Source organism: Puntigrus tetrazona, chromosome 14 (assembly GCF_018831695.1).
Source record: "Puntigrus tetrazona isolate hp1 chromosome 14, ASM1883169v1, whole genome shotgun sequence".
NCBI classification, from domain to species: domain Eukaryota; kingdom Metazoa; phylum Chordata; class Actinopteri; order Cypriniformes; family Cyprinidae; genus Puntigrus; species Puntigrus tetrazona.
The window spans coordinates 7,253,421-7,274,463 of record NC_056712.1 but is presented as its reverse complement, the minus strand read 5'-3'; the positions used below and the strand labels follow the sequence as shown (position 1 = coordinate 7,274,463).

The 21,043-nt window shown below is 37.3% G+C and overlaps 3 protein-coding genes across 5 annotated transcripts in view; 2 read left to right on the top strand and 1 right to left on the bottom strand.

Moving 5' to 3' along the window:
• The window catches only part of adad1 (adenosine deaminase domain containing 1 (testis-specific)), a 28,617-nt gene extending 11,245 nt beyond the window's left edge, over positions 1-17,372 (bottom strand). Inside the window, exons 1-5 of one of the 3 annotated variants that reach the window (XM_043256986.1) lie at positions 17,341-17,372; positions 13,489-13,594; positions 1,786-1,952; positions 1,482-1,616; positions 1,228-1,395 (exon numbers count right to left, since the gene is read on the bottom strand). In XM_043256986.1, the coding sequence (XP_043112921.1) occupies positions 1,228-1,395; positions 1,482-1,616; positions 1,786-1,939 (457 nt within the window). In that variant the 5' untranslated portion in view covers positions 1,940-1,952; positions 13,489-13,594; positions 17,341-17,372. Of the gene's footprint in view, positions 1-1,227; positions 1,396-1,481; positions 1,617-1,785; positions 1,953-2,051; positions 2,111-2,423; positions 2,476-13,488; positions 13,595-17,340 lie in introns of those variants that run through there. The other 2 variants (XM_043256989.1, XM_043256988.1) reach the window with 2 other exon arrangements.
• srp72 (signal recognition particle 72) lies at positions 7,484-16,430 on the top strand. The gene is made up of 18 exons (XM_043256985.1): positions 7,484-7,634; positions 8,147-8,267; positions 9,340-9,463; positions 9,537-9,680; positions 9,769-9,880; positions 10,616-10,647; positions 10,734-10,858; positions 11,844-11,901; positions 12,020-12,151; positions 12,228-12,356; positions 12,429-12,501; positions 12,595-12,659; positions 13,322-13,417; positions 13,499-13,680; positions 13,841-13,978; positions 14,634-14,671; positions 14,748-14,907; positions 15,744-16,430. The coding sequence occupies exons 1-18, from the start codon at positions 7,535-7,537 to the stop codon at positions 15,919-15,921; spliced, it is 2,007 nt and encodes a 668-aa protein (XP_043112920.1). The 5' UTR covers positions 7,484-7,534; the 3' UTR covers positions 15,922-16,430.
• On the top strand, positions 17,180-20,906 carry arl9 (ADP-ribosylation factor-like 9). The gene is made up of 4 exons (XM_043256990.1): positions 17,180-17,871; positions 18,701-18,869; positions 19,687-19,862; positions 20,244-20,906. Exons 1-4 carry the CDS (start codon positions 17,665-17,667, stop codon positions 20,418-20,420), a joined length of 729 nt encoding a protein of 242 aa, XP_043112925.1. The 5' UTR covers positions 17,180-17,664; the 3' UTR covers positions 20,421-20,906.
• Positions 20,907-21,043: the final 137 nt, after the last annotated feature.

The window sequence follows — 21,043 nt, the reverse complement described above, 5'->3', positions numbered from 1 at the left end:
AGATTCCATGATGCGCTCAAATGTTTTGCACTCAAAGTTTAGTGCTACAAAACTACTAGGGTTAGGGGTGTGTGCAAATAAACAAGTAAAATATAAAATACAAGCAATTAAATGTTTTCTGACTTTATGCAGTTGCAGTAGGAAAAGAGTGAAAAGATGCAATAAACAAGACTGAAGCATTAAAAACAAATGCTGCACCCCCACCTCAAACAGGAAAAAGCTTCACCACGATTTCAGTGAGTGACTGTGGGTCTGTTTCGATGGGAGGGAGAACAGCGAGGATGTTCTCTTTCATCTAGGGAAACTTTCATATTGAATTTCGAAGGGTGCATATTTACACAAAACGGAACGGCTGACTAACTGCTTGCATTGCTTCTATGGAAAGTGTCAAACAGAAGGTCACACGATATCTTCCCATCTTTTTTGCAAAAAAGCTTACAAAAAAAGAGCATTAATGAACAAACAATATAGCAGCAGTTCCACCTTTTTATTTATTAAAAATATATAGCATAAATAAGACATATTTATGGGGTTTTTTATGTTTTTGAAACATCAACGCTTCATTTGATCAAAAATACAGTAAAACCAGTAATACTGTAAAATATTTTTGACATTTTCTATAACAATATATCTTAATGTTTAATGTGTTGCTGTAATTAAAGATCAATTTTCCGCATCATTTCTTCAAAAAATTCTTCAACATTTGATTATCCATATTGAAAACATGAGAATTTAAGGAAACAGTGACACTTTTTTGTTGTTTAAGATTAACTGATGAGTGAAAACTTAATTAAAACAGAGTTTGACATTTTAAATTTGATAACCAGATTTACCAAAAGCATTTACCATTTCACTTGATAATTATTTTATTGTTGAATCAAATTAGTCAATGATTGTTTTTTTTTTTACTTACCCCAAAGTAGTATGCATATATATCTGTGACTAAATATAATGTATATATGTGTGTGTGTGTGTGTGTGTGTGTGTGTATACATTAGTGTTGTCAAACAATTGTGATTTTTTTTTTATTTTGGATGCGATTAATCAACAGCACTAATATACACACACACATTTGCACATCTTTTTTTAATTTATTCATTCAATATTCTTAATGAACAATATACTGTGCTTTTCTGAAATTGGCAGAAGCTTTTATCTGACTTGCACCGTTTTCAAATTTATTGATGATAGCTGGTAGTAAAAGGCCTAAAACCATTTGATCGTTACCAGAAACATCTGAAGGAATCCCATCATTTTCTAGACTTGCAATGAGCTCTTCAAGGGCCAGTTCAGCTGCTTTGGCCTTAGCTTCTTTCTTCGTGACACCCATTCCCGTCTTATACTGGACTCCATCAATTACAGCACAGAACGCAAAGTAAAACCCCGTTACTCCTGCTGCTCAGACACAAAGGAAACAAATGTCAAATGCATGAATGAACTGGACGACGCACCACATAAAATCAGAAGGGATATCACTTTACCAGTGGTCACGGTCTCTTTCATATCCAGCTGAAACTGCATAACTTGAGAGAGCTGGTACAACGCAGACACTGGGTGCGTATCTCCTCGTTTATATCTGTCAATATGCTCACGGCGAAGGGTTTTCGGCTTAGAATCTGCAAAGGAGACAAAACTTATTGACATAATTATTGACATTACACGATTTAAATTCATGTGCGATTGTAAATGGACTGATAACAAAACCCAAATGCAACTAAATTCATGCTCCTGGTGAAAAAGCGAACGTCGGTCACTTATAAACGTAACAAAACATAAACCCTTAACTGATTTTGGTGGAGGCGTTCAGTGGCTGTCCAGGAAGACATGTGTTGTTGTTGATGTCGTTTAGGTCTGAGAAAGGTGGATGGGATGAGATGTTTGTCCAGCTGTTGTGGTCCATGCCGGACCCTCTTGAGGACGAACCCCTCAGCCTCATCATCTTCACCTAACAGCTTTAGAGACAGAAATACAGCACAATAAGATTGCATAGCAATGACCAGAAAGAATTGACATATAAATCCACATCACGAATCACGCAAATGATGTAATACCAAGCAGGCCTGTAGTTCCTGGCGCCTTTTATGACGCTGCTGTTGTTTTTTTTAGAACGCTGGTGAGTAAACATGAAAGAAGAGCACGTTAGTTCTAACGAAGAACGTGTATTCATTCCCGAAGTCGCATAAAAAGCATTTAAACCGAACTCGTATAAACACAGCAATGGTATGTGACAGGTTAGAGCGAAATAAAACGTCTTTAAGTAAAACAGCGCCGGTTAGGTCACGCTGCCAGCACGCCTAAACTAGCTGATCTACGCAATGAACGCAAACCTGTACTGGTTATCATTTTTATAAATCGTCGCTGAAACGCTAAATTTTAACATTTTATATTTAAACGAACACAAATACACGCTAACTCATACGCACACACACCCACGCACGTGCCCTGAACTATTCGCTCGCAACGCAACTGACTCTGACGCGCAACCTCACACACACTCGATGAAAGTTAAGATTCGATTTTAAATTTAAAGTCGAGATTAAATTAATTGTTCATGTCTTTTTTTTATGCAGTAAGTGAAAGGTTAGAGAAACTGGTGACAGATGAAAATGAAATGCAAACTAATTTTAGAAGTCATATCAGTAAGAAAAAAAATAGATTTATCTCTTTCACACATTAGATACTACTGGAAACCGCTGGAAGAGGTTTCTTTTATATGCAATAATTTTCTTGTAAAGGCTCAACCACAAAATTCTTTTTTTCCATTATTGACAGCCCAGTACAACGACCCGTGACTAAAAGTGAAAGTGATGGACTGTGAAGGTCTCCAGGAAGTAACATAAAAATGGGTTGACTTTAGGGACAACAAAGGGGTTTTTAAACAGTTACTCATGAAAACAGAGTTTTCCAGAGATGTGTGTGACTCATCACTCTCTGTGTGTGTGTGTGTGTGTGTGTGTGTGTGTGTGTGTGTGTGTGTGTGTGTGTGTGTGTGCAACAGGAAAGCTAAAAAGCCTGTTTTTGGCGCTCTAAAAATAGAAGACCTTTATTAACCACAAAAAATGCAATGTTGACACCAAATGAAGAGAAGTCGAACTTGGCATGAGCCACACATTTAGATTCTGAAACACTAGGGGATTACGCTATGCACTACAGTTGCCAAAACAAACACTTTTTATTTAGGCCACATCTGCGTTGTATTCATTTAGACATTCCTCAAGTCAGTGATGCCTAAAAAGGCTCATATCTAAAACTATGCTCATTTTTCTTCTTTATTAATTTGCGTCATAGTTTTGATGACTATGTATTATCTATTTTATTCTGTTTATTATTATTATTATTATTATTATTGTTTATGTACAATGCTTCAATTCATTTTTTTACACATAATTGTCACAGATGCAGAAGACCTCGCTGTTAATTCTCAGTGTTTATTTGAATGCATAAATGAGCAGTGAATCCCTATAATATTTAATTTTTATCAGCTCAATGGAAACATCTGTGGTGTTTTTGACAGTGGAATCCTATGGTGAGCAAAAAAGCAAGACATCCTACCTTAAGGCCCACACATTAATATTGATGCCTGGAAATACCTCTATCAAAAAACAACGTCACTGATATCATTCCCCTAACCTCTGTTTCCATGCAGACAGAATCCAGAATCTAGTCTCAAGGTTTTTAATCCTCAGTTTTTTTAGCTAATTTGCATATGCAATAATGGCCAAAGGGTGTTTTGCAAGAACACGCAGAGTCTAGATGCTTAGGAACTGGTGTGCAATGACAAACATGCAAAGTGCAGTGTAGGTGTTGGTTTGACACACTGTGGTTAATGGCTTTCTCAGTGGTACAATAAAGACAGCAACTCTGTCGGAGGGGTTGCAGATATTATCTTTAATCTAAATTTATATACATTATGTAGGAGTACTTATTCCACTTAGTCACCAGTTATTGACGAGCTATATGATGAGATGTTTCAGACATTTCGGATTTAATGGCCAACAGCAAAAACTAGCAGAAGTCGAACCATCAAGACGTTTTCTTAATCGTCTTAATCTAAGCCAGTTATTATAAAAAGCATTACGCTTTACATTAGATTTCCTTGGCTTTTTTTAGCATGTCGACATGTGCGCTGATGCCGGAAGACTGAAAAACACTTCGTAGTCAAGATATTGGAAAAGAGCCCAGGTTGATGAGTCTACTTCGACTGAAACATCTGAATATGCTTAATAAGCAGAACTATGAGCAATGAAATACTGAAAGCTAACCTTTGATTCATGATGATCTGTTCTAGTCTTATTATTAGATTTGTGTATGGATTGGATTATACACTAGACCAGTGTTTACCAATCAATTATGTATGTATTTACGTCTATGTGCTTATCTCTCAGCATAAGAAAGATGTTAAAGGCAAAGAACCACTGAAACCCCACAAACTGCAAGAGCTTCTGGGTGTAGATATATTTGAGCTCAAGGGTCGGTCATTTCTCCTTACTGTTGATTTCTTTTCAAAATACCCAGAAGTTCAGCAGATTCCTGACAAGGCTGCATGAACAGTGGTGGTATAACTGAAAGCTATATTCGCTGGCATGGCATACCCAAGGAGATCATAAGTTATCATGTGCCGTTTGCTAGCGAAGAGGTGCGTCATTTTGCAAAAGACTAGGGCATAAACTGGAAATATTCAAGTTCAGGATGCCCAGAGTATAAAGAAAAGTCTGTTCGGTTGGCAGCCATGTTTGTAACGCCTTCAACTATTTTATTAGAAAAACTGTATAACATAATCATGTTTAAGTATCATATTTCAATTCAGCAACATAAAATGATATTGGCTACCTCGTATTGTTCCTTATTCTCAAATAGCCTTATAAAGTGCAGGCCATATTTGTTGATGGCAAACAGAGCTTTTAACAAATGCTGCAGTGATGCTTTGACTTCACCAATCAGCAATTGGTTCTTTCATTTTAGCAGACGGGACTTATTCCTCCATATTGTGTGTATTAGATTTAGACATAGATTTGAAGTCTTTTATAAAGTCTTTTAAAATGTGATCTGCTTTTTATTGCCCTCTTGTGGTTCAAATTAAAACAGAAGGTAAGACAACAATTCCTATATACAGGTGCAGGTGAGTCTTAATAAATTAGAATGTTGAATGGAAAAGTTTGTTTATTTCAGTAATTCTACTCAAATTGTGAAACTCATGGATTAAATAAATTCAATGCAGACAGACTGAAATAGTTTAAGGTTTTGGTTCTTTTAATTGTGATGATTTTGGCTCACATTTAACAAAAACACACCAATTCACGATCTCAAAAAAAATGTATATGAGTCTGACATGCCCGTCAGCTAATCAACTCAAAACACCTGCAAATGTTTCCTGGGCCTTCAAAATGGTCTCTCAGTTTGTTTCACTAGGATACACAATCATGAGGAAGACTTCTGATCTGACAGTTGTCCAGAAGACGATCATTGACACCCTTCACAAGGAGGGTAAGCCACAAACATTCATTGCCAAAGAAGCTGTCTGTTCACTGAGTGCTGTATCCAAGCATGTTAACAGAGAGTTGAGTGGAAGGAAAAAGATGCACAACCAACTGAGAGAACCGCAGTCTTATGAGGATTGTCAAGAGAAATCGATTCAAGAATGTGAGTGAACTTCACAAGGAATGGACTGAGGCTGGGGTAAAGGCATCAAGAGTGACCAGGAATTTGGCTACAGTTCCAGTTCCTCTTGATAAGCCACTCCTGAATCACAGACAACATCAGGCGCATCTTATCCAGGCTAAGGAGGAAAAGAACTGGACTGTTGCCCAATGGTAAATCATCTTTTCAGATAAGAGCACGTTTTGTATTTCATTTGGAAAACAAGATCCTGGAGTCTGAAGGGTGGAGAAGCTCATAGCACAAGTAGCTTGAAGTCCAGTGTTAAGTTTGCACAGTCTGTGATGATTTGGGGTGAATTTCATCTGCTGGTGTTGGTCAATTGTGTTTTTTGAAAACCAACATCACTGCACCTGTTTACCAAGGAATTTTGGAGCACTTCATGTTTCCCTCTGCTGACCAGCTTTTTGAAGATGATTTAATTTTCCAGCTGGATAAAGTTGGTTAAATGAACATGGTGTTGGTGAGCTTGACTGGACGGCAAACTCACCAGACCTGAACAACATAGAGATTATATGAGGTATTGTGAAGAGGAAAATGAGAAACAAGAGACCAAAAATGCATGTCACGCTGAATTCAGGCAGTAATTAAAGCAAAAGGAGCCCCTTCCAAGTGTTGAGTACATGTACAGTAAATGAACACACTTTCCAGAAGGCCAATGATTCACTACGAATGATTTTTTATTGGTCTTATGAAGTATTCTAATTTGTTAGAGATCGTGAATCGCCAAAATCATCATAGTAAAAAATAATCAAAACTTAAACTACTTCAGTCTGTGTGCATTAAATTTATTTAATACATGAGTTTCAAAATTTGAGTTGAATTGCTGAAATAAATGAACTTTTCCACAACATTCAAATTTTTTAAAATGCACTTGTATTTTCAGCATTTTAAGGAGAACTGCTTTAAATGATATAACATATGTATGAATATATTGTGGATTTTATGCAATTAATGCACTAAAAGAAATCGGTCAACTATCGTCAATAAAATTATTGTCAGTATAACAAGAGCTGGTGCCAAATGATAGCTTTCTAGAAAAGGCACAATAGAAAACCAATGTAGAGCTGCAGAAATTCAGAATGAGCTGATATCTGTACGCAAAGAGGTCTGAAATGTTCTGACGATCAGATGATGACCTACATAACCTGACCACAAATACACCGCATTACAATCTGAAAAGTCAATATCTCATTCCAGAAGAATAGAAGAGTAGAAGCCTTTTATCCCGGACCAGCATAAATTCCTTTAGAAAAACAATATAAGGATGCTATGATGCACATCCCAAGATGAAACAGTGGTCAATTTAAAAAGCATGGTTCAAGGTTGTATTTATGCCAGAAACATATATTTTCTCCGTTCACAAAGATTAGAATAGAAGTTATTAATAATGATGTCTTTTTCTGTGTGTGAAAGGATGTGTGTGGAAAAAAAAACACTCATCTGGCTAATGCATTTTTGAAGCTTTGAAAAAATAACACCTCTAGTTTTTTGTTGTTGTTTTTGTTGTTTTAAACAATATGTCTACTATGTTTCAGGTAGTCTAATATACCTCAAAGGTATATTTTGGTGTTTAATTTAGTACTGTTAAATTGATCAAGTCCATAATTTTTTGTAAAAGTAATAAAATATTTTTGTAATAGTTATAAAATATTTCACTATAATCAAAAATTAAGTATTAAATAAAAATCTAAATTGAAAAGTAAAAAGTCAGTTGATTACAAAAAATACTGTTATAAAATAATGTTTTACGGGACATTTCTTTTAAGTTTAATTATGTCTTGTGTATTGGGGTTTTAAATGGACTTTTATTCTGTCTTTGACTAGCTGCGGGGCTTTTATTTTGCCCCGGTCGCTGTTTCCGCTCATATGGCTGAAGATGGCGAGCGGATCGGGGCCCGTTTCTGCTCTCTGGACCGAAGTCAACCGCTGCGGACAGAACGGCGACTTTACTAGAGCCCTGAAAGCGGTCAACAAAAGTAAAACAAAAACATGCTAATCATATCTTTGTCCGATTTTGTCTCACTGTAGATAAAAACACTGTTTAGCTCCACGTCTCCCGTAGCATGTGTCTAACCTGCAGTGCAGTAGATTCGCTAATGTCTGTTTTCTACACAGATCTCATGTCTTATTGAGACAAATCCAATGTTTGCTTTACTAATATAACTAATGAGGAGCTCTTAACGAGTGTGTTGGCAGTCCTCAAGACTTTCTGGAGGTTTGAGGGGTCTGTGCTTAGTGATTACGTGTCATAAGGGGTTTGGATTAAATGTAAACATGCTTTCAAATGTCTTCATTTTATATTTAACTTGATGTAGGAAGGCTAGATGTTAAATAGTTTGGTTTATTCTGTAACATTTTATTCTGTGTGCAGGTTTTTTTGCAATGAAAATTGTTTTATACCAATGTAAAAAATATAATTGCGAAATCTCAAATTCTATCTTAATTATATATCTACTATTTATATTTACTCCTTTCTCGCTGTTTGCAGTTCTTCATGAAAATAGGGACGATGTGACAGCCCTGCGTTGTAAGATCGTCTGTCTGATCCAGAATGGAGGTTTTAAAGAAGCCCTGAACGTCATAAACACTCACACTAAATCACTGACCAGGTGAGATGTTTACGCAGACAAAAAAAGTAATAAAAAAATGTTTTTTTTTTTTGTTTGCAGTAATTTTAACCACATCACATTCTAATCAGGACTGGTTGTATACATTTCTAAGGCCTCTAAATCATCAACATGAATTAAGTTGCCTTCTGTTATCAAATAGATAGCAAAAAAAAAAAAAGCGTCTTTTTGCTGTGAATCAGGGCTTACACAATTAATCAAATTTCTAATCGCAATTACAGATGCCACTAGAATAAGATGTTCTTTTCTTTCTACATATTAAAGGATTTTTGCATTGTTTTACTGTTAATTTTAGTATAGCATGCATGTACAATACTATACTATGCATGTTTTTAGCTTTTTATTTAAAGAAACCTATCCGATGTATAAAACAATATGTACACACCTGCCCTATATATTTTTTTTTAATCTTTTTTTTTTTTTTTTTTTTTACAAAGTAAAAGTAAATGTAAGAATAGCTTTTACATTGTAAGTAATATTTCAAGATGAAATATTCTAGACCGAAGGAACTTGGGTTTACTTGATTATCCGTAAATTTTTATTTTTAAATGATCATCAGGCGTATGAAGAATGATTATTTGTTCAGCTCTTAATCATCATTTTATTGCATCGCACAGTTTGTTTTGATCAAAAAGCTAAGCGTTTAAATAAACATTGAAGACATACAGTGTGACGAATGATATTTATATAATTTTATGTAAGTTATCTGGTATGCTCCTATGAAGATCTCATTTGTTTATATGACGATCAGAATTTCATCTTATGCTTTGCCCATATGCGTGTCAGAATCTGTACAGAATTGCATGTTTTAGCTCAGATTGGGCCTCTCAATAAAATTCTTGTATGAACTGCATCTTCCCACCCTACCATAATCCCTTGAGCATAAAACCAGACATAAGTAGCATGGGTATATTTGTAGAGCTAGCTAACAATATTAAGTGTTGGTCAAAATCATAGATTTTTCATTATGCCAAAAATTCAATAGGATATTAAGTAAACATTGTGTTCCATGAAGACATTTTGTAAATTAGTTTGTTGAATTTTGTGCCTCCAGTGACATGATCGGGTTCGAGAAGGCGTACTGCGAATACCGTCTGAACAGGGTGGAGCACGCTTTGAAAACTATCCAGGGAATCCCAGAGCAAACAGACAAACTCAAGGAGCTCTACGGCCAAGTGGTGAGAGCCGTGTAGTTTGTGTCAGCGTTTGAATGAGTCTGAATGCACGAGTTGATGCAGTTTGTGTGTGTAGTTGTACAGACTGGAGCGGTATGACGAGTGTATGGCCGTTTATAAAGACCTGATCAGAAACTCTCAGGACGATTATGAAGAGGAGAGGAAGACGAACCTGTCGGCCGTATTAGCAGCTCAGAGCACCTGGGAGAACGCGTCGGCGGTGAGAAAGAGACGCGCTCATCTTCAGAAATGCGTTGGTTTGCTTTAAGTGCTCACAGCTTATCTTATCTTGTTTTGCTTGTATTCAGGAGGACCTGGGTTTGCCGGAGAGCTCGTATGAGCTGTGCTACAACGCTGCCTGCTGCCTGATCGGTCAAGGGCAGCTCAGCCAGGCCATGCAGAAACTGCAGAAGGCTGAAGGTCAGAGGTCATGCCTTTATTGTAGAGTTAGAGCACAGATTGCAAACTACGTGTTTGTATCATTGGAGAAATCGAATAGCCAACACAGATCACGTGCAACTCCAAATATTTAAGTTTGAGTATTTTCTTTGGTGCAGGACTAATTGAATTAGAATGATATGAAGCAGAAATAAATAGTATTTTAAAATGTATATAAATATAAATCGGGTATTTCAAATAGTAATAATGTTTCAAAAAATGTATAAAATAAGTGTGCTTAAATATGCAATGGCAAGGTGCTGTCTTGTTAGAGACGCTCTCCACTGGTCATGAGGGTGGTCTTCTGAAGTGTGTTTTGAATAAACTGTGGGAGTCTGCTGAACTGCTGGTAAATCATGTTTCGCAATCCAAACCAATCAGATTATTTACTGTCAGAAAAACCTCAAATGGTGACTTGCAGCCTTTTGGTTTGGCTCATAAAATCTGTGGGTGGTGAAGTGCTTCCTTGTTTTGCTTTTGTTAATGAATTAAATAGTTAGGATTACATGCAAGTGTATGTAATGCTGTGGTTCTATCACACTAGTCATAGGTCACCAATGCTGCGCCAGCCTTTATAAAATTAGCTCCGCTAGCCACCTACACAGTTTCACTTTGAGTCTCTGCAGCTCTTAAGAATAATGCGAATTGGCTGAGAGAACCAAGAATGAGTCAATCAGTTGCTGTTTTATTTATTTGTTTTCTCTGTTTTCTCTCCAGAGTTGTGCCGAAAGTCTCTGGCTGAGGATTCTGTGAGTAATTTATCCATAATTTCGATCTGATGAGCATTGCGACTTTTATATGATTGAATTGTTGTCATTCATTGTGAATTATCTAGGATGTGACGGAGGAGGATGTCGATGCTGAACTGGCCATCATTCACTCGCAGATGGCTTACGTGATGCAGCTACAGGGCAGAACCGAAGACGCCCTTCAACTCTACAATCAAGTCATTAAACTCAAGTGTGTGTTACAAACTACGCATTTAAAATACTCAACAGGTGACTCGAAATGTACTCGCCAATGAAATGTACCCGCCAAGATGGAGAACGGTTTGTTTCTTCTTCAGAACAGGTTTGGATAAATGTAGCATCACTTGCACATCTGAAGTGAATGGGTGCCGTCAGAAGGAGAGCCCAAACAGCTGATGCACGTAATCCACTCCAGGCCATCAATTAACATCTTATGTGAAAAGCTGCATGTTTTAACTTCAGACCATTGCCTCTAGCTAAAAGAGTCCTCTATCCATATCATTACAGACTCCAGTGAAAAGGAGTGAAATATGTACATATTAAACACTGTTTGCAAGCCAATGGTCTAAACTATTCTAAGCTAAACTATACTCATATATGAATATTTTGATGTGAGAAGTGGAAGCTTTTTTCATTCTTTGGACTTTTAGTTGGAAATAAGGAAAATTCTACTTAATGATGGGTTTGGTTTTTTAGAAAGGTTTTTTTTTTAGAGGTATTTCATTTCATATGTCATTAACTGATAGAGTAGTGTTGGTTACTTGTGGATTATTGTGATGTTATCATCAGCTGTTTGGACTCTCATTCTGACGGCACCCATTCGCTGGTGACCAAATGATGATTTCTCCAGATATGTTACTATGGAAAAAAAAAAACAATTAATCTATGTCTCTGATATCCTGAGGGTGAGTACATTGTCAGTAAATTAATTTGCAAAAAATTCAATAAATCTGATGTTAGGATGAGGAACAAAAATCCCAAAGAACTTAAAACGCGCAGAAAATCTTACTATTTAAAACTAATATAAAAATCTATTTAGCCTGGGTTTTATGCAGTCACTGTCATTTTATTGTATTCTAACCATTCGTTTGTTTCTGCTGCTTTGAATTGCATTTCCATAGAAATAAAATACATTTTTATATAATTATTCATTAAGGTTGTCGCATTGGAGGTTTTGTGTTTGTCTTTGTGTTCAGGCCGTCTGATGTGGGTCTGCTGGCTGTGACTGCCAATAACATCATCACCATTAACAGGGTAAATAATATAAAACAAAACCCTCCTCTCGTATTCTTCCTCCACGTTCATGTCGGCTGAATGGCAAGTTAGACCCTCGGCTTGTTTCCAACTGTTGTCTTTATCGATGTTCTTCCAGGACCAAAACGTGTTCGACTCCAAGAAGAAGGTAAAACTGACCAGTGCTGAAGGGGTTGAGCACAAACTGGCCAAAAAACAGCTGCAGGCCATTGAAATCAACAAAGCCCTGCTGTCCATGTACACTAACCAGGTGATCACCCAGTTCGTTTTGCACAATATGCTTTCTTCCAGATGTGACCTCTGACTTCTCTGTTTTCGCCTCTTAGGCCGATCAGTGCAATAAAATGTTGGCAAGCCTACAGGCCCAGAATCCAGGTCACCCCAGACCCGTTCTGATCAAGGTGGCCCAGCTGTGCCGAGAGAAGCAGCACAACAAAGCCATAGAGCTCTTGCAGGTACTTTGCCCTCCTGCCTCTTTCTTTTCTGCTGTCTGTGGCGCTCTGTAATCGTTTCGGTCTCTCCTGCAGCGGTTTTCAGACCAGCACCCTGAAAGCGCTTCTGGAATCAAACTCACCATGGCACAGCTCTACCTGACGCAAGGTACGGGTGCAAACCAAACACACGCTCTTCATACAGAGAGCAGACTGAACGTACAAGGATGTTTGAAACCTAACTCGTGTACGTCTCCAACAGGTCATGTGACCAAAGCCTGCGACATCCTGAAGTCAATAGGGGAGATTAAATACAAACCAGGAATGGTGAGATTTCATCTGCTTTTGGTTATTTTTTTGAAGGGAGTTAGTGAGTTAAGATGATTGCGATGAATCTGAATTGATTTGTTAAGGAAGTTACAAAAGTGTTGAATTTGTTAAAGGTGATTTAACAAATCACATTTATATTTATATAAACACAACAAAAAAAATGGTGTACGTTCTACGTACATCAGGTATTTAATATAAAGCAAATATTAGTTAAAATTACAAAGTTATAAATGTGTGTACTAAATTGTATAAAAATTTAATGACTTGGCAAATTATAAATTCAGAAAAAAATATTTAAGCTGTTTTATTTGTAGAAATGTGTATATATAACTGGTTGTTAAATATATAAGAATATAGTTTGTTAAATACATAAATATAAATGTGTATATATAAAGATGATTTATTATTATTATTATTATTATTATTATTATTAATAATGTTAAAATATAGTAATATAGTTTTTGAGTAAATGTAATGGAATAAGTTTCACATCTGAGTGTGGAAGGATTTTTTTGTTTCTTACGAGGAACCAAATGTTAACGCACATAAGGTACTATATTTATTATAACCAAAAAAAGAGATAGTATTTTTGATGTTTTAGCAGTCCATGGCTATGTAATGTATATTTTTAAATGTTATCCTGTTTGTTTATCGAATAGATTTCCGCTCTGGTCACGATGTACACGCATGAAGAGGACATCGACAGCGCGATTGACGTCTTCACTCAAGCGATCCAGTACTATCAGTCAGAGCAGGTAAACCAGAGCGATGGTGCTTCAGCCACACTTCATTTATCTCAGAACTACGTAATTATATTTTACTCCACCTGCTCTCAGCCGGGGTCTGCCATCCACCTCTCTCTGGTGCGGGAGGCTGCCAACTACAAGCTGAAATACGGCCGTAAGAAGGAGGCCACCAGCGATCTGGAGCAGCTGTGGAAACAAAACACAAATGACGTCCACACGCTAGCCCAGCTCATCTCTGCCTACTCGCTCGTGGATCAAGACAAGGCCAAAGCGTATCCTCAAACATGCCGCTTTTGTACTCAATCTCAGCAGGAAGGTTTCCTTTTACTTCTCTCCAGGTTCCTGACTGACTATAAATGTATTTGGAAAAGGGCTCAAATGCTGTATGTTCTTGCACTCTCGTGTTTTCCTGAGCGCTTGGGTTTTATTCAGTCTGAGCAAGCATCTGCCTTCCCCGGACACCATGTCCTTCAGCGTGGACGTAGATGAACTGGAGAACTCGCACGGAGCCACGTACATCAGGAAGAAACCTGCCAAAGTCGTGGGCGAAAGCCAGCCTAAAGAACAGGGGTAACGCACGCCTTCATTTTGATGTTTGTGACTTTTAGGGTTTTACAAACAAGGGTTGCATTTTGGGAACCCAGTGTGAGTTAGGTTACGTTATGTTAAGATTTGCACAATTACCGACATGGCGCTATAGAAGTTTTGACGTTTCATCAGTATTTCTGCATAAAAGATTTTGAAGCTATTAAAGACATAAATATTCATATTTTAACATGCACTTTAAAAATAAAATTGTTATTAGGCCTGTAATTATTACAAAAAAAACCATTTAAATAAACAATTGTAATTGGTATACTTATATATTAATTAATAAAATTAGTTAAAATAAAAATAAAACATAAAAATAATCCTAAAAACTATCAAAATAAAATAACTATTTAATTACATTTATATATAAAATGTCTAAAATAAGTAGTGTTTTGTCATCAGTATTGAACACAAGAAAACCTAATGTGTTTTTAAATATTAAAGTAAATTGTCAAACTTATTACACTTATTTCATTATTAAAATATTCAATTAAAATCAAGGCGGTTTTAAGTGAATATTTTATGTCTACTGGTTTTGGATAACATAAAGGTAAAAAACACTTGACATTTCTAGCCTGTATTTACAGTTCTATTGCTCTTTTGTTCATTAAACGCATTCTTTTTTTTATTTCAGTTCGGCAGATGCTAAAAAGAAGAAGAAAAAGAAGAAAGGTATGTTTGCTGCTGATCTCGTAGCATTTTATCAGCGCTAGCACGAAAACAAAGTTGTTCATATTTTTGTGCTTAGGTAAGCTTCCTAAAAACTACGACCCCAAATCGACCCCTGACCCCGAGCGCTGGCTGCCGATGCGAGAGCGGTCCTACTACCGAGGCAAGAAAAAGGGCAAGAAGAAGGAGCAGGTCGGCCGCGGCACACAGGGAGCTACGTCAGGAGCGTCAGCAGAGCTGTAAGTGTGCCGTACTGCTTTATCTGCAGCATATACTACTAGAGTTCTTAATTGAACAATAAAAACGCTATGTTCAAGTGCTGGCCATAAATGAAGGGAGTCCATGATAAATCCTAAGCAGGTCTAACTACATGCACTGGGTGGCGCTGCGGAGCGTGTTTGATTGATTTAATTAAAATGAACTCACTGAATGGAATTACTTCTGATCAAATTAATTAGTGAAAATTATTTATCGTAAAAATTTGCACCACAATATGAAATAACATAACACAGTGGGCTGAGGAAAGACTACTGCTGTATTATACATGCGCATGCGTATATATATATAATATACATACACACACACACACATATATTATATATTTTTAATAAATAAACCCAAATATTCAAATGCAATATTTTTGGAAAATGCCCATACTACATGCCAGTGTTGTTTCAGTATCATCAATATCATATTATTGTTTTTAATCAATATTTTAAATTAAAATAATAGTTTAAAATAGCTTTACAGAGGTCTTTAAAATAAATAAATCTATATATAATCTCTCTGGTTTGTTTAAAGGTAAGTTATGTACTTATGCATAATTTACTGTTAGTATATTTGTAAGAATTTAAGACAATAATATTATACTTTGCACAGAAAATAAACTAATTATTTCTTAACAATATATATTTTTTTTAATATTCAGCATTTATAATAATAAAGCACGCGCAACAAGAACAAGAATGATGAACCCTAACCCTTACAGCATTTAGCCAGTATTCTTGCGCCCAAAAAGGATTTGAACATTTAAAAAGAGGTTAAAATATTAATGTTTTCGCTTTGAATTCTTCAGCGACGCCAGTAAAAGCGCCAGCAGCCCGCCCACCTCCCCTCGACCCGGCTCAGGAACAGGAACGGCCCCGGCTGCGGCCAACGCGCTTCCCCCGAGACAACAGAAACCCCCGGCCCCCGGAGCAGCTCGCAAGAAGGTCCCGCAGAAGAAGAAGAAGGGAGGGAAGGGAGGGTGGTAGACGGAGACCACGCTCTGGTCCTGAAACCCATGCTGCAATCATGAAGACGCCACCTGCTCCAGTGGCCTGGAGGACGAATTACAACGTTTTAGTCTTTGATTCTGAAGGTTGAGGAAAAGGAATTTGATTTTCGAGTCGAGCGGCGCGTGTCGTCAAAACGTTTTTTTGTTGTTGTTTTTTTTTAACCATCCAACCCACTGTGTACACGCATTAATATCGATGTTAAAGAGTCTGGGGCATTTCTTCTTTTGTTTTTTAATTTTATTTTAAAATATTTCCCCCACCACCTGTGTGTTCTGGACCTGGGGGATCTCTGTTGATCTTTTGTCGCTGCTTGGTACGTGAACGCTTAATAAAGCAACCTTGCATCACGATAGAGGCCGTTTATGCAAAGCAGAGGTATTTATTTTTCAAATCCAGTGCTCAACCCTGATTATAATTTTGAACGCTCTCTTTGGACACAGGTCTCCAGTGTTATGTCTTAATAAAGAGATTTCTGGAAAAAGCAATGAACTCTATAGGTCTTGCTGCTTTCGTATGTAAACTCCTTAAGATCTGTTGTCATAACTATGCAGTAAATATAACCGTTCAAGCATTAAAAACGCTGTTCTTTTTTTTTTAATGCACCGGCCAATTTAGAGACTTAACTAATTTGCCTCCTTAAGGTCAAACCTCTTTACCTTTAGTAGCATTTGCATTAAGCAGACTTTGGTTTTATTCTTATCTATATAGAGTTTGTTCATATATAATTAGCTGGATGTATATCAAATGTTGTTCCGTTTACTTCTGGCTGGCGACAGGTTTGAAGTGATAAAAAGAGCAGTCCACAATTTCTTCTATAAAACTCTTCAGAGTCAATAAAACAAGAATTCTGAACAATTATTCAATGTTTAGACGTCAACACTATATTACTGAATGGGTCAGAATTATTGAATTTTGTCTTACACCAAAAATCCTTAGGATATTAAGTAAAAATCACGTTTTCTGCTATAAATGTATCAAAACTTAATTTATGATTGGTAAAATGCATTGCTAAGAACTACATATGGACAGCTAAAAGGCATTTTTCAATATTTCCTCACAGATTTTTAAATAGTATCTCAGCCCGATGTTGCCCCATCCGACAACCAAAACATCAATGCTGTGTTGTTTTTAGTATGCTTGCATTTTATCGAAGTTTAAATCATATTTAGCAGGTGATGTATTTCTCCAGCAGGCGGCGCTGTTTTCCGAGCGCCATCTGCTGGAAGCGTGGCGCATTACTCGCTCGAGCCAAACACGGACGAGCGTGCGACTTTAAATTAAACAGACCGGCTCTGGGCGGCAGGTTGAGATTAGTTTATCTCAGGAGATTATTTGAGCTTCGACTCCCGCTGGTTTAACCGAAGAGCACAATCTCTCGCGAGCTGTCGTGATTACCTCACATCTCACGAGACCCGCCGCTTTCGTTGTTGATCTCCAGGAAACGCGAAAGCTCGGATGACACCTTTTCCGTTTCGGTGGGAAGACGAGGGGGAAAAAAACACATTTAGCGCTTTTGTAATTCTTCACAAGTAATTCTGTTTTTCGCTCGCGTTATTTCCACTCACCGGAAATACCGACCTCTAGAGTTTCTAATCCACTTGTGGCTCGGCGCCGAGGCCCGCGCGTGGCGCATCATGTCCGGGTGTATGTAAAAAAAAAGTATCGCGTTTGTTTACGTTTTAACTTGATTTGATTTGGAGTGACGAATTGTGCGTAGACATGCCCGGTGCGCGCGAGATCGGGTTGGTGGGCGCCGCGCTCGCGCTCACGGGAGGGGTCGCGTGCGCCGTGTGCTATCTGATGAGCAAAACACAAAACCCCGAGAAAACTGTCAAAGAGGAGCTGAATGAGGACGGCAGCGGGAAAGAGCACGTGCATAAAGCGACCAAGACCGAAACTGCACTAAAAACGCCCATAATATCCGAGGTTTGTGGAGTTTGGCCCAATTTTATCCTCTTAGATATTCTTTGCTTCCAGTGTTTTGGTTGCGCTCGAGGCCTCAAAGCGATAAATTCTGTCGAAATTATAATAATTTCAGTTTAGAGTTGCATGTGATTTGAAATGTCATTATTAAATGTTATTTTAATACTTAACAGGCGTTTAATAGATCGTGCATCTGTATCCTTTTAAATAGTGATAATCAGCCATTAAAAATTTTAATATCATTAATAAACACCAAAATATAAAATGCTTAAAAGTATACGCAGATAGTCCCATTTAATATTATGCAACTTTGTTTTTAGAAATATTCATGTTTTTTTTTTCATTGGAGTAATATCTAATATCTACTGATTGTATAGCAATTTATGTACTAATATATGTACTGTATATATTCCTAAAAAAAATTTGTAATAATAATTTAATGCAATAATAAACAATACTTGATTAGGATATATGTAAATAGTTAAACTTAATATTATTATTGTATTACGCTTTATTAATATTGTTTTTAAATTTATTAACATCATTTATAACGCTTGCTTTAAATGCACAATAACAGAAATGTCATGCAATATTGATTCATGTCTTACTAAATGTTTATATATATATATATATATATATATATATATATATATATATATATATATATATATATATATGGTGCCTTAATCATTGAAGTGGTTTATTGTGGGGACGTCCTGTAGTTTAATCTGTCTCGTTCTGTGTGTCAGTATTACGCATGAAGCAGCTTTACTTTCCCATCAAGCTACAATTTCACTAAAGCAATGCCATTTTTGTTCTCTGTGCTGTGCAGCCCAGGACAGGAGGTACTCAGGTGCTGGTTTTGGGTCTGGACGGGGCAGGAAAGACCAGCTTACTGCACTGTTTTGCCACGGGCAGCCTGGAACAAGACGTGTCCCCCACTCAGGGCTTCAACGCCGTCTCCATCAACAGAGAAGAGCTTCAGATCGAGTTCTTGGAGAGTAAATACAGCTCATTTACACACATACTGTGCTTACTGTAGATCAACTCCAGGTCATACAGTAGGTTTGAATCCAAAGGGAATGCATACGCTGATTAAATAAAATATGATTGTTGTTTCAGTTTCATTGATATGCTATTACAGTCTTTGTTTGATATGAATAAAGCATTTAACGTGAGATTTTATTTTTAAAGTTTGTAGTTTTTATTTGCGCTAAAGAAAAACTCTTCATCAAGTTATAGATTTTTAAAATTAGATTGATATTTATATTGGTACTTAATGGAAGCCTGTTTCCTCCACAGCGGAAAAATAAATAAAAGATAATAAATTGAAATAAAAAGGTAATCGTGAATTTCTATCTTTAAAATCTGACTTTTTGAATTTTAAAAAAATAAAATTCTGAATTATAAGACAATTGCAATTGTAATTCAAAACTTAATTTTGTGATGGATACAAAAAGCAGAATTGCAAGGAAAAAACTCTAAATTGTGAGATGAAAACTCTGCGTGAATGTAGAACTAAAACAAAATCTAAATTCTGAACAACAGAGTCCAAATTGTAAGACATGCATTTCCTTTTTGACATTGAATTCTGAAGAAAAAAGTGCAGTGCGAGATATAAGGTTGATTTCAAATGTCGCAATTATTTATATATTATAAAAGAAACAAGTTTCCATTTCATTGCGTTTCACTTAATGTTTACTGTTAACGGTAAATATTAAAGTTGAGGTTTTGTCTGATGAAAGCAACTCACTTGAAGCAGACGGGGTGACAGTGTAATGCTAAAATTGTGTCTTTTGTGCTTCCTCTGTCATGCAGTTGGCGGTACGGAGAAGCTGCGTGATTACTGGAGGAATTATCTGTGTAAAGCGCGCGTGCTGGTGTTCGTGGTGGACTCGTCTGACCCCGAGCGCTTCCCTCTGGCTAAACGTCTCCTGCACCAGCTCCTGTCGGCTGACCCCTGCCTGCCTCTAGTGCTGCTCGCCAACAAGCAGGTGAGAGCGCCCGCTGATCCTCTCTCAGCACGATCCGGCTCGTGGAGCGCGTGTCAGGACCATCTGGGCGCCCCGACGTCAGATTACAGCGCTGAGGCTTTTCCTGGCGACGCGCCGAACACAACATGAGATCGAATTGGCCCAGGAATAGTCCCCGGTTATATTTGCCGGGATCTTTCGGCGAAATAAGACGTTTTTGCCACCGTGTATTGAATTTCAAAATCATTCTGAGTGAATGACATACTCGGCTTCTACATTGTTAAAACAGTCATTTAAAATATTATAATAGACGCTACATATCGCGCAACCCTGTTCCTGGTCATTTTGAACTAATATGTTTTTGTATTGGGTCTCTTCTCTCTCTCTCTCTCTCTCCTGCAGGACGTCCCCGGGGCCCGTGGGATCACAGATCTTTACGAGGCGCTGGATTTGGGTAATGTTGGCGACGGGCACCGGCTCAGTGTGATCGGTACTCGGGTGAAGAAGGGAAAGTCTGAGGCCAACGCCGGCGTGCAAGACGCTCGTGACCTCATCATAGAGATGATGTCGGACGCTTGACCGCCTACTGTGTGTCTTAAAATTGTTTCCTCCGGTCACAATTATTTAGGGCTTTACGGTCACCAAAGAGTCTTCAAACCAAACGACAACAAATCCGTCCTGTTTTTATAGCGGAAGAGAAACTAGTGACACTGAAACGTCGTCATCGCTTAGAGGATGAAAACGGAGCATTTTGAAAAAGATGCCAAAGATAATCACGTTGTAGTGCTGCTGCTGTTGTAATTGTGGATCGTGGGATGTTTGAATGAGTAAACCGATACGGAAGCGCGTGTGTTTGTGTTGTTTTTGCTAGATGATACCTTAACTGGTTTATAATCCAACTTGTCAGTAAGAATAGCCTCTAAACTAAATATTATATCTGTATATTCATTTTGTAACTTAACGTTTCTGTCTTTAAACATCTTTTTAATGCCAGATGTCAAATAATGAAGATTTGATCAAATTGGTGACGGTCTTTTGATAACCATTAAATATGAATGGAAACGACTCGATGTGTTTGTCGTTTTTGCAACACAAAATCCCGTGATGTTACTTTTTAGCATCAATGACATCATTTTTAGAATCTTAAGAATCGCTGAAATGTTACTTCTTGTTCGGCTATGATGTCACGGTCTGTTAGTTAG

What these genes read in the sequence shown, in the direction of transcription:
- srp72 (XM_043256985.1), top strand. Translation starts at nt 7,535, where the DNA reads ATGGCGAGCGGATCGGGGCCCGTTTCTGCTCTCTGGACCGAAGTCAAC. An exon ending in CCTGGGAGAACGCGTCGGCG is followed by an intron (nt 9,681 to 9,768) that starts GTGAGAAAGAGA and finishes GCTTGTATTCAG; the next exon opens with GAGGACCTGGGTTTGCCGGA. An exon ending in ACATCATCACCATTAACAGG is followed by an intron (nt 11,902 to 12,019) that starts GTAAATAATATA and finishes ATGTTCTTCCAG; the next exon opens with GACCAAAACGTGTTCGACTC.
- arl9 (XM_043256990.1), top strand. Translation starts at nt 17,665, where the DNA reads ATGCCCGGTGCGCGCGAGATCGGGTTGGTGGGCGCCGCGCTCGCGCTC. An exon ending in TCAGATCGAGTTCTTGGAGA is followed by an intron (nt 18,870 to 19,686) that starts GTAAATACAGCT and finishes TCTGTCATGCAG; the next exon opens with TTGGCGGTACGGAGAAGCTG. An exon ending in TGCTGCTCGCCAACAAGCAG is followed by an intron (nt 19,863 to 20,243) that starts GTGAGAGCGCCC and finishes TCTCTCCTGCAG; the next exon opens with GACGTCCCCGGGGCCCGTGG.